Raw genomic sequence first — 13,370 nt, 5'->3', positions numbered from 1 at the left:
ACAAATGGGGTGCAATCCAAGCCACCATAGATCAAGGATTATCTTGAGGTACTCAAGAAAGTGAATGTGCCTGACAAAATCAAGCTACTGCAAGGTAGCAGTATGGTCCAGTGGTATGTTGTGCTGTAATACATAACCAGCTGGGAAGTAGACTTTTCTTTATTGCATATCTGTTTATGTTTCAATGGGAGGTTCATAAAGGGACAAATAGATCAACTGATGCACAACATCCAGTCACAAAAAAGTACACAAAAAGTAATGAACCAATTTGCACCAAACTTGGTGGAGGGATGGGGCATGGGTCAGGGACGAACCCATTACGTTTTGGTGCCAATCTGGTTTAGGATGCAGATCCAGGATTTTATCATATTCCCTAACATTGCATGATAGGTAATTTTTCTACATGTTAGTCAGTTTCTCAGAAAATAATGTATTGATGTAAAAAGAGAATCAGACATCTGCCTATTAATGGTGTTGAGATCTATACGTTTGTAGAATTTGGTGCACATCTGACAGACTTGTGTAGGAAAGTTTGGTCTTGGCAGACGTATGCAGTCTACTGAGTGCCATTCTAGTTCAGCCTGTCACTTCTTATACACTGACATTTCCATGTTATTTTCTGTGCATTCTGGAGGAGAAGACTTGATAATGCGGCAGCAGTCAAAGCCTAATCATTTTTTACATTTTCTTAATTACAGGCTATTATGTATTCGCTCCACAAGGCTGGAATAGCTTGAGTAACAGTTTAATCACATCCGTACCCACACAGAAAAATCCCCCCCACTCCCTCCTTCAACCCGGCAGAAGGAGGTAATCTATACCAGCTTGTCCTGCAGGGAAATCTGTTAGGGCAGCGACACAAATTAACACATGTTTGTGTTTGTGCAGAACAAGAAATATGAACAGTGGCTCATTTCATTTTTGAAGTTGACAACGTAATTTGATTTGCGCCAGGAGAAGGGAAGAAGGGAGGGAGGAAATGGAGAGGAAGAGGAGAGGAGGTTTGATAGGCAAGGAAGCGGAGATGGTAAATGAACTTAGAGCAAGACAGAGAGTGATGGATGGGTGAATGAATGGACAGATGAATAGATGGAGGAAGGGATAGCTGTGTTTCAACACTGAGTTGTTGCTACATATTGGTGCCTGACGTATTAGCAGGAGTCTGACAGAGAGTGGGGGCCGCTCAGCATTTACCATAAAATATTTACAGTAATAGACACCTTTGACTTACAGCCTGTCACATGCAATGTTAACCAGCAACTGCTGTGTGTGTGTGTATATGTGTGTTGTAACAGCCGAGACTAGAATAACTAAGAGAGCACTGACTTAGCTTGAGTTTGATCCTTTCTAACTTCATATGTTCTGTATTATTCAAATATTCCTGATGTGTTCTTCATTATCACACAGCAGCACGCTGCCACCAGTTTATTTCTTTGCCCACTGTCAGCTGCAAAGATTATAATGACAGAGTTTGAATGATGAGGATCTGATAGTTTTAATAAATGGCTTCAACACACACACACACACACACACACACACACACATTTACCTCTCCCTGTAGCTGTGTGATGGAGCCTTATCTCTCTTTCATTCTCTCTCCCTCTGGTTGTATTATTTAAATGGACATTTAACTTCTGTGGCGTCGGTTTACTTACTGAAGATAAGTTGGCCTTTTCAAATGCAAATCCAGACGCTCGCACAAACGCACACACACTTTTGCACATCAGCTGTCTTTGTAAGTGAATTAGTTGGTGTTAGTTAAATGACTCAGACATTTTACCGTTTCTGTTGTGTGTATCGGTGCGACTGTACCAGTTTTCTAGACACACATTTTGGGAAGTCGAACTGTCACTTGTCCTCTTTACTGGCTACCCATATAAGAACAGTCGCAGTGTGTTTATCTGCTCTTTGTTCTCTCCTGTTGTTATTTAAATCTGCTTTAAATGATTTTTGACAACAAGCCATGATCACAAGACCAACATATCTCATCTTTTCATGTGATATAGCAAACTTTTCATCAAATTCTTGGCCATTTGCACATCTAGTTAACACAGAGCAACATTAGCATACAGTGCACTCTGTTTCTGGACTCCACCAACTGCTGAGGGAAATTCATTCACTTTAAAGGTGCGCTCATCAATATTTTTATGTCAAAAATGGATTCGATAAGTATCCATAATGTGACCTGGCTGACTTGTAGTGATGAACCCACAGAGAAGTATCACTCAACTTTCACCAAATTCTCTACCTCAACTTGATGGAACATTTTAGTATCTTTCAGCTCATTGTTTCAGTTTTCTGTTCATCAAACTCAGGTCTTATCAACCCAGATCCCTGCAGCAGTAGGCAGCTGTTTTACAGGAAAAAAAAGTCCTGATAAACCCACTGTACACTTCTGGCCCAGCGCAAAACAGGAGATAGAGTTTTTCTTTGTGCCTTTGTAATGGATTTACTTGTTAATGGATTTATCATTTTTCTATTTATTTATTTATTAATTTTTTGGCCCACCTGAACCAGTGATGTCATACCAGTGTGTTAAAAACAGGACACCTGCTGTAAAGTGACAAACTGCGGTGTGGCTACAAATCCAATGCAAGTATTTGTACAGTAAAGCACAAAAGTGCAGCTGTTTTCTGAGTTTGACAGTTTAGACAAAAAAATGTTTTCATCTATGTGTTGCTACAATGACTTTACATCTCCATATATTGTATTTTTTTATTATCTGGTCACACATTTAATTTATACATATGAAGATGCACTACTTTTTCATGCTTACATCCATTTTGCCGCCGATGCACAACTGTCAGCGTGCAAACAGGGGCACACCTGAAAATGAGAGCTTGCTCTGTGTTTGTCCCCAGTGCTGTCCAAATAAAGGTTGAATGAGTGAATATCCTGTAATCTCCATATTCATTATTTCCGGTGAGAAATGCTTTGCGCCTCATCAGCATATTCTCCAAGCATTTGCCCTCAGCCTGCCGTTGTAGTATGGAGAGAGCATATATAGATGGAGTACTGCTGAGACAGTGTAAATATGTGGAGCTGGTGTTGCACCATTTGTTTTAAACAGACATCTACAGACTGTAGTGCAGGCAGGAGTGTGCTGTGGATAGTGAGGTTATGGTGAGAGCATATGGTCTTTTTTATTAAACCTTACATATGATTCACTTATTGTGCTGCTGGAGTTTTTTTTGTATCGCTGATCAATATTTTTCATTTTGATTTAAATTCAGTAAGGTGTCACAGAGTTTTCTCCTCCATGGTGGATCACCCTGACTTAAGGACTGACTCTCCCAGAATGGAACATTCCTGTTTGTGTTGTTTCAGGAGGTTTTCCCCCAAACAGGAGGAACATTCCTGAGGATACATAGATGGAATTGCATTTCACAAATTCCCATTGTAGTTTCGGGGAATATTTAGGCATGAAAAAGTCATACTCAATGTGAAGGGAAAAAAATCTATAGGCAGTTGGACATTTGTCAGAAAGGACTGAATTAGGTAAAATATCCATAAACCATTCATAACTTGGAAAACACAATGGCAGTTTCTGCCATTTTTGTCAGTCTTTGAGCTGCTTTCTCTCACTCTTTCTGTCTCTTTCTCTTCCAGCTTTTGCTACTTGTTCTTGAGTGCTTGTTTATCTCACTACATTGTCAAACTTTAATATTTTGCGCCACTCTAATTCCCCCTTCATCTCTGAATTGTACTTTTCTTTTTGAGTTCCCTAACTGTCATAAGCCACAACCACTGCTACAATATACCTCCATCAGTGATGGTGTTTTCCCTCTTCTTCCTCAGCGTGGTGTTTTTTTCATTTCTTATTCTGTCGTTCTTGACATCAAGAGTCAAAAGGACAGATAGTGAAAGAGAGAGAGAACAGAGAGAGGATTATGGTATACAGACCATGACTGTGAAAAATAGATGTGTGCAGAGACAGAAGTATAAAAAAAATCCCATCTTTCTCTTCGTCTAGCATTCTCTCTCTGGTTCGACAGAGATAGCAGGGATAAAAGCTGGATTCCTGGATCAGGGTTCACCTCAATATTGTCATCCAGGGGAGCTTAGAGGCCGAGCGGCCGTATCGCAGTCTCAGTGATCACGGATGGTGGCTTTTAGCCAAACCTTAGACATAGACACATATGATCTATCCTACACTGGGGAGGAAAATGGAGTGTGTCTGGCCTCATAGGAGCTCAAAGGCTGATAAAACTCAACATTTACAGCATGTTGCCAAAGACTTGAGCTTTGTGAGCTCGCTGTGAATGGAAAACACAACTGAGGGGACGTGCTGAGAGAAGTGATATGTTAAGATAGGCCTGTTTCATTCAATGCTCGTAGTTCAATTCTACGAAAACTGATAGTGGATTTTACTTTGTCAGTGATTTGCCTAGTCTTCTCTCTTTTAATTTTCTATCGTGGGATTTTGTTTTAACTTATTTAAACTTAATATGTTGCTGGTTATTTTTTTTTTGTTTACCCTTTTTGTTGCCTAATATCAGTGCTTCCCAGCCGAAGGTTTGGAACCACCAAGTGGGTTGCAAGAAGAGATTTAACTTTGAAGTATAGGAAATCTGTGTTCCTACTGTACCATTCTGAGGTGACATTCCTTATGGTGCCAACAAAAACATGAAAGTATTTGAAATCACATATGTGTGTGTATCAGAGCTTCAGGTAAATAGTTTCACATCCAAGGGGATGTTATTCTGAGCATCTGGATTAGCAGGATGATTCCATGCATTTAGGCAGTATTCTTATCATCCAGAGTAGCTTTTACTACCACATCTATTCTCTGTTAAGAATCATGTTTCAGTAAATCTGTAAATCTTCCATGCTATATTGCTGCATTAGGCTAAGATAGCAGTAGCAATGGACTGCAAGTGAGTGCAAATCAATTGAAAACTACAGCTTCTGTTTTGTTTTGGTAATTTCAGCCAGCAGCTACTGCTCCCATGCTTCCTTATGAGGACCTAAACTTCTTCCAAGACTAGTCAAGATGAAGAACAACGTACATCTGTTTACTGTACTTTTGCTGATGCAGTCGCTCATTAATTTGATGGGTTCGGATTTAGGAGGTTTAGTGTTAAGATCAGAATTTAAAACCATCTTGTGATCGCATCTCACCAGCTTCAACACCCACTAATATGTTGACATTCTGACCCAAGATAGTAGTTATTAGTAGTAGTTATTGCCCCCCACACACACATATACAGACTCACAAGAGTAAAACCAAACCATCTGCACTGTCACAGCTGTTAATAAGCAAGGGTAAAAGAATGTGAATGAAAAATAATAAATGAAAAGTTCCTTGTACTTTGTTTACATCTGCATCTGTGTAAAAAACATTTGTAGCTCTTGTATCTCATACATATCTGCATTAGTGTACCTGTGTATGTGTGCGTGTTTGTGATTCAACAAGGGAGGGAGGTCCCTTCCCTGCTGCCCCACCACTGTTGGCGTGCTAATCATTCTTCCTGCCTCGCTCTTTGTGATTGCCAGCCCATCCCTGCACTGCAGCTAAATTGAATCAATTAAAATCTTTCTTGTAGATGGCTGCTGTTGCTTCCACCAGATTAAGCTTTGATCAAGAAACACACAAATAAATAAATAAGCCATTGGGAAGGGAATAGAAAATGAATGAACTCAATTAAAGAGTCAGCCGTGGGATGAGCCCGTCCGCTGGTGTCAGTGGGGGTGTGTGGATACAAATCTACTGTGTTTGTTTGTGAGAGAGTCTCAGTGTTGAAGTCATCTGTATGAAGTAGTTTACGCTTATGAGCTCCAATGGTGCATATGTGAGAGGCACGTGTACATGTGAGAGATGTACCGCAGCATGCTAGCTGTGAACTGATGACATCATGACAGAATACATTAACAAACATTTTAGCTTCGCACAGTGTGAGAGTGTGTGTTAGACCTATATGTGGGTTAGATGTAAATATGACAATGATAGTGTTTGTTTTGTTTTTTTTTTATTAACGTGCGCCTACAGCCATGTTAACACTCCTGTGAGGCTGTATTTTGACACAAGCCTATTAGCATGCAGGTATTTTGCATGCTAATATGTTTACAATGACAGTGTTAGCATTCTGACGATTAGCAGGCCCAGTGTTTATCATGTTCACATTTTAGTTTAGGAACCCAGCATGCTAACATGCTAATTATCATTAAACATAATATACATCTGAAGCTGATGGGAATGTCATTAGCTTCACAGTATTTTGTCCAAAACCAAAATTTTGGAGAATGATAATGCCAGATTAAAAGTCAGGGGATCACCAAAGTGATTCCAATACACCCTGTGGGGAACATGAACATCTGTACCAAATTTCATGGCATCCGTTCAGTAGTTGTAGTCCAGATGTGGTAGAACAACTGACCAACACAGCCATCCCTACTGCTATGCTCTAAAAACATGGATGGATATGATGAGTATGAGGCAGATCAACCACTTATTTACTAATTCGAATTAATTGTAGAGTTCTTATGTATATACATATAAATCTGCTCCTGGTTTAATTTTCTGTCAATCCTGTTTAGTGCTAATGTGCTATTTTTGCACTAATTGTTTTGTTCCATAGTTCCACAGCTCTAACTCCATTAGTGCAAATCAAAGTCATGTCAAATAACCATGATGCTGTTGAAATTGCAGTCAATTCTACCTTTTTTTGTCAAGCGACTGTCATTTACTCTAAGCTTTTTCCTTTTCCTGCAGTGTTTCATATTAAGAGCCTCTCACCTTTTCTGCAGAGCTTTTAATCTGAAACATCCGCAGATGTATTGACAGCTTTACAGTGAGCACAAAAAATGGTAAAGTAGAAGGCATTGGAATTGATTATTTTTTCTTTGAAAAATACACATTGGGGAGAATGACATGATTCAGTATTATACTGATGGAATTAGTGCTGTGGGTATAACATTACACTGCTTCTGAATGTTTGTAACTGGCCTTTACTTGTGCATGGTGGGAAGAGATGGACTGAAATGTTTGATATTCACAGAGCAGTTACAACATCATTCCTTTTTGCAGCCTATTATAGGAGTGCGTACTTCCTCATAGGCATTACTGCACACATGAGGCATTCCTGCATCCCTGTGGAAATGAACTGTAGTGTGCACTGACACAACGTAATCAGCACTCCACTTAGCGACAGAGTGGGACCCTGGTGAGAATAAGGACATGGAAAAAGATGGGGGAAGAAATATGTGTGGTGGGAGTGGGAGGTGGAGCAGGACAGTTCATGGGTGAGGTTGGTGGGTGTGGGGGGACTCCCCCGACGCCTGCAGCAGGTAATGGAGCTTTTAGCATGAACATCAGAGGAAGAAGGAGCTGGTGATGGTGCTAGTGGTGGTGGGTCAGGGAGGGGTTTGGGGGGATGGACATGAAATTGCTCTAAAAGACCAGAGCTCTCCTGTGGGTATACTTGAGGTGCCTTGTCTCATCAGTTCTCTCATACCTCACTAGCACTGGATCTTTATGCAGCTGCAGTGACCGCAGTAAGCTGAGAAGTTTAATTGGTTGGGGGGAAAAAATTGTTGGGGTATGGGGGTGTAGATGGCAGTAGGGCTGAAGTTAGGCTGATGCTGGGATGGAGAGGAAGTGGTTTTGTTGTGAAGGGGGTTGGTATATTGCGATTATAAGAGCCCCTGTAAGGACTGACACATAGAATTACATGTAATGCTTGATAACATCTTATATAAGCCCTCATAAAAGATACTTAATAGATTTAAAGCATTAATGATTTTTTTGCTTTTTCATCACTTGTCATATTACTATCCTGCAGGTTATTCCTGTTGATCATAGGTTTGGTCTTATTATTGAAGATTTGGCCATTGTTCCTGTTGGTGATAATAAAATTGTACTCTCCATGTTCACTGGTCATTGCTCTTTGCTAAAAGAAAATAGAACTGTGTTGGGGAAAGAAACACAAGTGGGACGGGCTTTAAACAAAGCTCTGACTACTCTTAAAGAGAAAGCTATTGTGAACAGTAAAATAATTATAACTCAAACTGTCCTTTGTAAACATTTGTCCAACGATGACCTACCATACTTACTGTAGTTGGATGTGCACAGCTTTCCTGTCCAGTCAGTCAGTACTACCAACATTTCATTTAGTTTAGGTACTAAAACAAGTGCTCCTCTTTAATGGTCTGGGTGCTATTGTTATTATGGCTGAAAATTACAAAAATAAAATGTGAAACCTCTAATTAGTATCACTACTGGAAAAAGACCATGAAAGTATGGATTTGTTCAAACGAAAAGTTGAACAACAACTTTTTTGTTGTTGTTCAACTTGCTGACAGTTTTGTCACATTCACACCATGGATTGGTCCATCATCACTGATGATGTGCCCAATGTGTGTTGCACTTAGTGACTTGTTAAGACATTAGTTATTATTATACATTTCCACCTTAATCACAGCATAAAAGCCCGTCAGTTGAAACTGAGTTTCAATATGCTTAACAGTTTATGATACGGTGATAAAATACACCATGAAGCATTACGTCTTTGTATAAGCACATCCATCAAGCATTAAAAGTGGACTGGAATTACACATGGCCTTTTATTTTATATGCAGGGTTAAGAAAAGAGAGGCTGAAGCAGATCTGTTGATGATTAAAACAAATGTGTTTTTGGCTCTGAAAACAAAAATGGATGTAACTTAGAACACCCCGTTTTCTTCAGGCCGATCTGAAAGAATTTTGACTTTTATTTCTTTGCTTTGAGAAAACAAATCTATATTACCCTGAACTAACCAAGAGCTGTTTTCATAACATATGATGTTTCCTTATCATCACCCTGCTCTAAGTTCTATTTGGGGCTGGGGCGTAGATTTAGAGCTTTCTCCAAAATGAGTCTGTCTGTGTTATATTTAGCGTATCCACACTCTAAGTGTCTCTACGGGGTAATAACTCTTGTTTTATTGGAGGAAATTATTAAATAGTCAGGCTTGTTGGTTTTCCTTGCATACAGAGAAATATGCCTCGTTATCTACTGGCAGTTTTGCCCAGACCGTTCGAAAGTAGATTTTTTTTTTGTTTATTTTATTTTAATCAAAGAGATCAAAAAGAAAATAAGTAAAAAGAAAAATAAAATAAAATAGTTGTGTCCCTGTTGGCATTCACTTTTCATTTTGTGAGAGGTAATTAACTGTAAATCTATGAAGGATAAAGCAAACTAAAACTCCACTAAAAATATTTCACACTCCGTATATAACTATATATGTATCTGCCAATCCAAAGCCATATTTTTTTAGTGTATCGCTTCTACCTGGCTCTGTCAAGCTGACCTTGACATGAAAATCTAGACACAAAATCAGTAACTGGTAGGGTACTGCTTCTGATAATTACATAGCTACCAAGTAATTGCATGGTAACATAATTGCAGAGAGAAATATTGCTGTTTTTGTCACATAACTACATACATTAACTGCCCTCTTCTCTCCTGTCCTGTTTCTTCTCATGTCTTTTGTCTGTTTCACTTCTTTAACTGTTGTAGCTGGATATTTTGCAGAGTTTGCTTGTAATAGCTGTTACCTTACTTGTGTATTGTGTATTCTGTCCTAAATCACAAATTTATATTGTATATACGTTGTATATTTGTGTATTAAATTGCATAGGGCTTCTTATTGAATAATCAACCTAAAATCACTGCCTTTTCTTATCAAAAAACCAAATCATTTAGATTTTTTTATGCCAGGGAGAAGTACTATTATTGCTACTGAAGCCCTATGCCTAATAACAATAAAAGAAGTATAGCCCCAAACTAACATCTTCTCTTTTCTTTGTCCTCTTGTGCAGGGTTCCTGAGTACAGGTGACCAGGCAGCTAAGGGGAATTATGGTTTGTTGGACCAGATCCAGGCTCTGCGTTGGACGAGTGAGAACATTGCAGCCTTCGGCGGCGACCCGTTACGTATTACTGTGTTTGGCTCAGGCGCTGGAGCTTCCTGTGTCAACCTGCTCACGCTGTCTCACTACTCTGAGGGCAACCGGTGGAGCAACTCCACTAAAGGTAAAAATCGAAATCACTGGGAATTCACTTGGGATTCTCATGTACATTCAAGTATGAATGCAGCGCTGTATGTGCAGCTCAGTGTGACAGTCCGTGTGGAGGAAACTCAGTGTAGTTCACAATTTAGTTTTGCAGGTGCTGGTTTTAGATAGTTTTGGCTTCATGTGTGTAGATGTATGATTTTGTGTCTTGTATTGAGCTGAGTTTTTATAAAGAAAAGTGTTCACAGTCCAGTCTAAACTGATTATTTAACATTCATATTTTTGTCATTTTGACCTGTGCCTTTTTCATTGTCTGCAATCTCTCTGGTGAAAATCTTTTTTTCTGGACGACAGACCCAGGCATTACAGAATTTGCAGGAGAATTATTTAATCGTTAAACTGTAAAATAGAAATTGGAAAGTAATTTGATCCTTCGAACGTGGTTTTCAAAATCTGATCACCCCACATTGTTTGCATGAATACTTTAACCCTGTCTCCCAGAAATTATGTTCACATGCTTCAGAACTGTTGTTCTAATTATATTGCGGTGGCTCCATGTTCGCAGTTTGGATTGTGTTCAGATGTAATATTTTTTTGAATGAATGAAGCGCTACATTTGTTAACATCTGCAGACTTACTGGGGGGCAGTTGGGGTGGATGGCAGGTGAACAAAGTGTGAAGTCTGTAATTAGGTTCAGCCAACAGAAACCCTTTGGTCAGGGTTGGGATTGTGATACTCTGGTGGGATATTTACTTTTAATTTTTAGTTCCTTTTCCTCATAATTTTCACATTTGAAATTTTTACATTGATTTGAATTACAGTGATAAGGCGCTGCTTCCTCAAATGTCAATAGAGGAGAAAGAACAAAAGGGAGTCTCTTCACTGATCCCCTTCATACTATGTGACTACACAAGCTAGTATGGCTGCCACAAACCGGCCTCCAGCTGTCACGTGACCCAGTCAACCTCACTGTTCTTAATCTCAGCCTGAATCTCACTTCATTTCCTCTTAAGTCAGTTGCAGCCGTGTCAGTACATCTATTTCTATGCATATTTCAATACCCTCAGATTAAATTATACATATTTGGTCTTTTTGTGTTATTTTCGAAAATGTTCCTCTATCATAATTTGTTTCTTTCTGTCCCCCCTCTGCTGTTTTCGTCTGCAGGCCTGTTCCAGAGGGCCATCGCCCAGAGCGGCACAGCTCTGTCCAGCTGGGCCGTCAGTTTTCAGCCAGCAAAGTATGCACGGATGCTGGCCCGTAAAGTGGGCTGTAACCTGGAGGACACTGTGGAGCTCGTAGTGTGCCTGCAGAGAAAACATTACAAGGAGCTGGTAGATCAAGACATTCAGCCAGCCCGCTACCACATTGCCTTTGGACCTGTTATCGATGGAGATGTTATACCTGATGACCCTCAGATACTCATGGAGCAAGGTATCAATTCACTTTGCTTAAAATGGAGCAGTTTCCAACAATGTTCTTACCCTAAATTTTTACTTTTCACAACCATCTTCACAATCTCTTTCCAGGTGAATTCCTCAACTATGATATAATGCTGGGAGTGAACCAGGGCGAGGGCCTGAAGTTTGTGGAGCTCATTGTGGACAACGAAAATGGCGTCCAGGCTAATGACTTTGATTACGCCGTGTCCAGCTTTGTGGATGACCTTTATGGCTACCCAGAGGGTAAAGACATTCTCCGAGAGACCATCAAGTTCATGTACACTGACTGGGCTGATAGGCACAACCCGGAGACCCGCCGGAAGACACTGCTGGCCCTGTTCACCGATCACCAGTGGGTGGCACCAGCTGTTGCCACGGCTGACCTGCACTCTAGCTTTGGGTCACCAACATATTTCTATGCCTTCTACCACCACTGTCAGACAGAACAGGTGGGTCCATGGCTGAGTACATCAAGTGTGTTATATATACATATGGACGTTTTTTTGTACATTGACTAATCACAAAGAGAAAAACCATTCAAAGACATAATTGTAGATCATGCAGAGAGATTATAAACATTACATTTTATGATTATAGCGGCTACCTGTAATTGTAGCATTTTATATCAGTAACAACTGTAACAACTCTTATGGTGCTTTCAAGTAGTGTGCTTCCAGATTTCTGTGTCACCACCCTCATCTTTATCCCTGATTTGGATGATTTAAATAGGTCTGGGTCTGTGGTCACCACTTTTCTCCTGACATTTGTTATGGTTGTGTCTTTCTATTGATTTTTATGCAGTTGCCTCTAAAGTTTGCATTTTGTTCTGTTTATACACACCTTGATGCCTTAACAAAATCATTGCACACAAGAAGTACACAATTTTCTATAATTAATGTAAATCAGCAAGACCGTTACTGAAAAGCAGGCAGCCTAGTGTTTTAGTAAAGGTTACTTTGTGTCTGATTTGGGAGGAAATCTGCTTCAGAGTGCTAAACTTAATTATTTTGTCACATGATGACAGATGGTGGAACAAAACAAGGCCTGTTTTTATTCCAATTACATTATTGTAAACTGATTAGTTAGCAGCCAGAGAAATTACTAGTACTGGCTTCCAAACTCCTTACTCCTAGTTTTACTTGTGTAACTGCTGTCTGTGTACACTACTACACTGACTAATTATGCAGTCCTGAGTGAAAGGGATGAATGGTGATTAAATCCCCACATTTTCATTTGGCATATTTATTTTCCATTCAGCAGGCTATAGTTAGTGACATGCACTTCAACATTTTTGTTGAAAATTCAGCTCAAAGCCATCTTCCTCTGTCAGCGCTATCCCTTTATTTCTCATCTTGTCTCTCTCTGTAATACACTGAATAATGGGCCAGACATGGTAGGAAAAATAATATTAAAAACGTATCTAATTTCTCCATCTATCTCAAAAAATAATGTATTTCCCCTGTGTCTTTGATCTGTCTGTGTTTGTACGTGTCATCACCATATCCATTGTGTGTCTGCAGCAAAAATAATGCCTTTTAATGTCCTTTATCTGTCACATAAATGTAATAATACTGATCTGATCTGATTTATCTGCTGCTCATTAGGTACCACCGTGGGCAGATGCAGCACATGGAGATGAGATCCCTTATGTGTTTGGCCTACCGATGATTGGACCAACAGAGCTGTTTCCCTGCAACTTCTCCAAGAATGACGTGATGCTCAGCGCTGTAGTCATGACCTACTGGACCAACTTTGCCAAGACGGGGTAAGATAACACTACGTATGTGGCTCCTAAGGACCAATACAAGTCATTTTTTATGTGTTATCCCCATGGACTGGAACAGCACCATCATAACTTAACAAAGCCTGTTAACTGAGTTCAAATGTTTTTTTAGCGAGTTTGAAAGTCCAAGATTAAGCAATATGTACACCAC

The 13,370-nt window shown here is 39.7% G+C and overlaps 1 protein-coding gene across 4 annotated transcripts in view; it reads left to right on the top strand.

Annotated features, from left to right (window-relative positions):
• The window catches only part of nlgn1 (neuroligin 1), a 328,004-nt gene that overhangs the window by 301,612 nt on the left and 13,022 nt on the right, over window positions 1–13,370 (top strand). For all 4 annotated transcript variants that reach the window (XM_071487326.1, XM_071487325.1, XM_071487328.1 and 1 more), the window contains 4 exons: window positions 9,800–10,012; window positions 11,162–11,428; window positions 11,524–11,885; window positions 13,041–13,201. In XM_071487326.1, the coding sequence (XP_071343427.1) occupies window positions 9,800–10,012; window positions 11,162–11,428; window positions 11,524–11,885; window positions 13,041–13,201 (1,003 nt within the window). The remainder of the gene's footprint in view (window positions 1–9,799; window positions 10,013–11,161; window positions 11,429–11,523; window positions 11,886–13,040; window positions 13,202–13,370) is intronic.

The sequence above is a fragment of the Trachinotus anak genome, unplaced genomic scaffold (assembly GCF_046630095.1).
Source record: "Trachinotus anak isolate AG129_WGS33_773 ecotype Australia unplaced genomic scaffold, CSIRO_AGI_Tana_v1 ptg000010l, whole genome shotgun sequence".
Classification (NCBI taxonomy): domain Eukaryota; kingdom Metazoa; phylum Chordata; class Actinopteri; order Carangiformes; family Carangidae; genus Trachinotus; species Trachinotus anak.
Note: the sequence above shows the minus strand (reverse complement) of the source record. Positions and strands in the feature narration are given on the sequence as shown.